The 2,175-nt window shown below is 36.4% G+C and overlaps 1 protein-coding gene across 6 annotated transcripts in view; it reads left to right on the top strand.

Moving 5' to 3' along the window:
• cog5 (component of oligomeric golgi complex 5) overlaps window positions 1-2,175 on the top strand; it is a 91,406-nt gene that overhangs the window by 82,225 nt on the left and 7,006 nt on the right. For all 6 annotated transcript variants that reach the window (XM_008401223.1, XM_008401222.1, XM_008401221.1 and 3 more), the window contains 2 exons: window positions 960-1,022; window positions 1,725-1,828. In XM_008401223.1, coding sequence (XP_008399445.1) covers window positions 960-1,022; window positions 1,725-1,828 — 167 coding nt within the window. The remainder of the gene's footprint in view (window positions 1-959; window positions 1,023-1,724; window positions 1,829-2,175) is intronic.

The following is a 2,175-nucleotide window of genomic DNA, read 5'->3' as shown; positions in this document are numbered from 1 at the left end:
ACACACACACACACACACACACACACAATTGAACATATGTAAAAGAAACAAAAACCTTATAAAATGCGTTTATATCAATACATTTACTTTAATGGAATGCACACAAGAATAAATCTGTGAAGCAAGTATGGAGATATGTGTCCACATCTATTCATACTTAGTGTATGTACAACTGTGGAAAAAAATAAGAGACCACTTAAAATAATCAGTATCTCTGATTTTACTTTTATAGGTATATGTCTGAATGAAATGATCATTGTTCTGTCAGTAGTTCCATGAACTATTGACAGAAATTTCTAAGTAAGAATTTAGTATTTATTTATTTATTTTAGTATTTATTTGCAGAAAAATTATAAATGGTCAAAACAACAAAAAAGATGCAGTGCTTTCAGATTTGAAATAATGCAAAGAAAACAAGTTTATGTTCATTTAGAAACAATAATACTAATGTTTTAACTCGGAAAGAGTTCAGAAACTCTGTTTGCTGGGATAACTATGAGGTTTTCAATGAAGTTCAGTGCAGTGTTCTCTAATTTTTTTCCAGAGCTGTATGTATGTAGACACATATGTTAGTCGCGCAGCATGCTGGGTTTATTTATTTATTTTTCTTATTTTATTTTATAAGCGCATCAGCAACAACAGCATGCTGATGCATGGCATCGCTTTGCTGACGCACCATATGCATTTGACCATATGTCAAATGCATATGGTGTCATATTCATTTGACATGACTGCGCCGTAACAAATGCTTTCAGGCAGAGTAGCAGTGCACGGCCGTGTGTATATCATATATTTATTTTGTTCATTCTGGTAATTTAACCTCAAAATAATGTTTTTGCCTACAGGCTTTGACGAGATGCTTTAGCAGCTTCTCGTCAAAGTGACAGTCTTCCTTGTGAACATGTGCTGTACTGGACTATTTCTGCACTTGCTAACAGATGTTTTTTTCTAATTTGCAGATTATTTCTGCTTTGGGAGCATGTCCACCAGCTGCGGTAGATGCCCTCTTGTCTTCTTTGGAGGTATCAAATTTCTCTCATGATTCAACTATGAATCAGGTCTATATATAGACCTGATTTGATGTGGTTTTTAATTCAGGTCAAATCAGTCTTTTCCTTTCTAAAATGTTACCTGGCACACAGCTGGAAAGGTCACTGTCTTTTTGTTTAATTCAAAATTAAACATCTTTAATTTCTTAATTTCGTCAAGATCTTTAAATAAAAGTAAACATTTGTTTATCTGAGGAAATCTAACAATTTTTACAATCCAGCTTTGTTAAAGGTTTGACTGAGCTTTCATGAAAACATAGCCTGGATGTTTGCTAGTGGTCTTTATTTATCAGCTTTACTGGAAGAGGAAAGAAGGGATTGTAGAGTGTAGTCTCTAATTTGTGTGCCTGTTGAGTCAGAATAAGTCAGGTAATATCACTCCTCCATTTGTTGCTGAACTGCTGCAGCTTACCTTTGAGATGTCAAAATACTTGAAAAGAATATTTTTAGTCTTAATGTTTGTTTGCCTTAAACTTCCTGCCTGTAAGTTTATGGCAAGGAAATCAGAATTGGTCTAAATGATTTTAAAACCATTTAAAACACAAATACAGAGATCTACAACCATCAACTGATGACATGTTTCTCTAACATACAGAGATCTAACACTGGGCTTGGGCTCAGAAGCTGTACTTATGTCATTGTGCCTGTTTAACTGTTTACCTGATTTGACCTCAGGGAGTTCAGGCCCTGATGAGCAGCGCAGTGCAGCCTCTGCTGCAGTCTGTGAGCGACTCTATTGAGGCCATCATCATCACACTTCACCAAGAAGACTTCTCAGGGTAAGGCATTTACTTTCTTTTCGTTCCTCTGTGAAATAAGAAAGATGGGAGACGATCTCCCAGGCTGAGTGTGTTCTGGTTGGATCTTTGAAACATTCCAAGCAGAAGTTATAAATAGTTTGAAGTTGTTTTGTTTTTCATGCTGTATTTCATGGAGGCCAGATATACAAGTTAAAGTATGTCTGGCCTCCACTTTTATCTAGAGGCACAAACTTCTATTGGAACCCAGTGAGATGGTTGGGTTGAAATGAGCCATCCATCCATCCATCCATCCATCCATCCATCCATCCATCCATCCATCCATCCATCCATCCATCCATCCATCCATCCATCCATCCATCCATCCA

The sequence above is a fragment of the Poecilia reticulata genome, linkage group LG23 (genome assembly GCF_000633615.1).
Source record: "Poecilia reticulata strain Guanapo linkage group LG23, Guppy_female_1.0+MT, whole genome shotgun sequence".
In the NCBI taxonomy this organism is placed as follows: Eukaryota; Metazoa; Chordata; class Actinopteri; order Cyprinodontiformes; family Poeciliidae; genus Poecilia; species Poecilia reticulata.
This window is presented reverse-complemented; position numbering and strand designations above follow the sequence as displayed.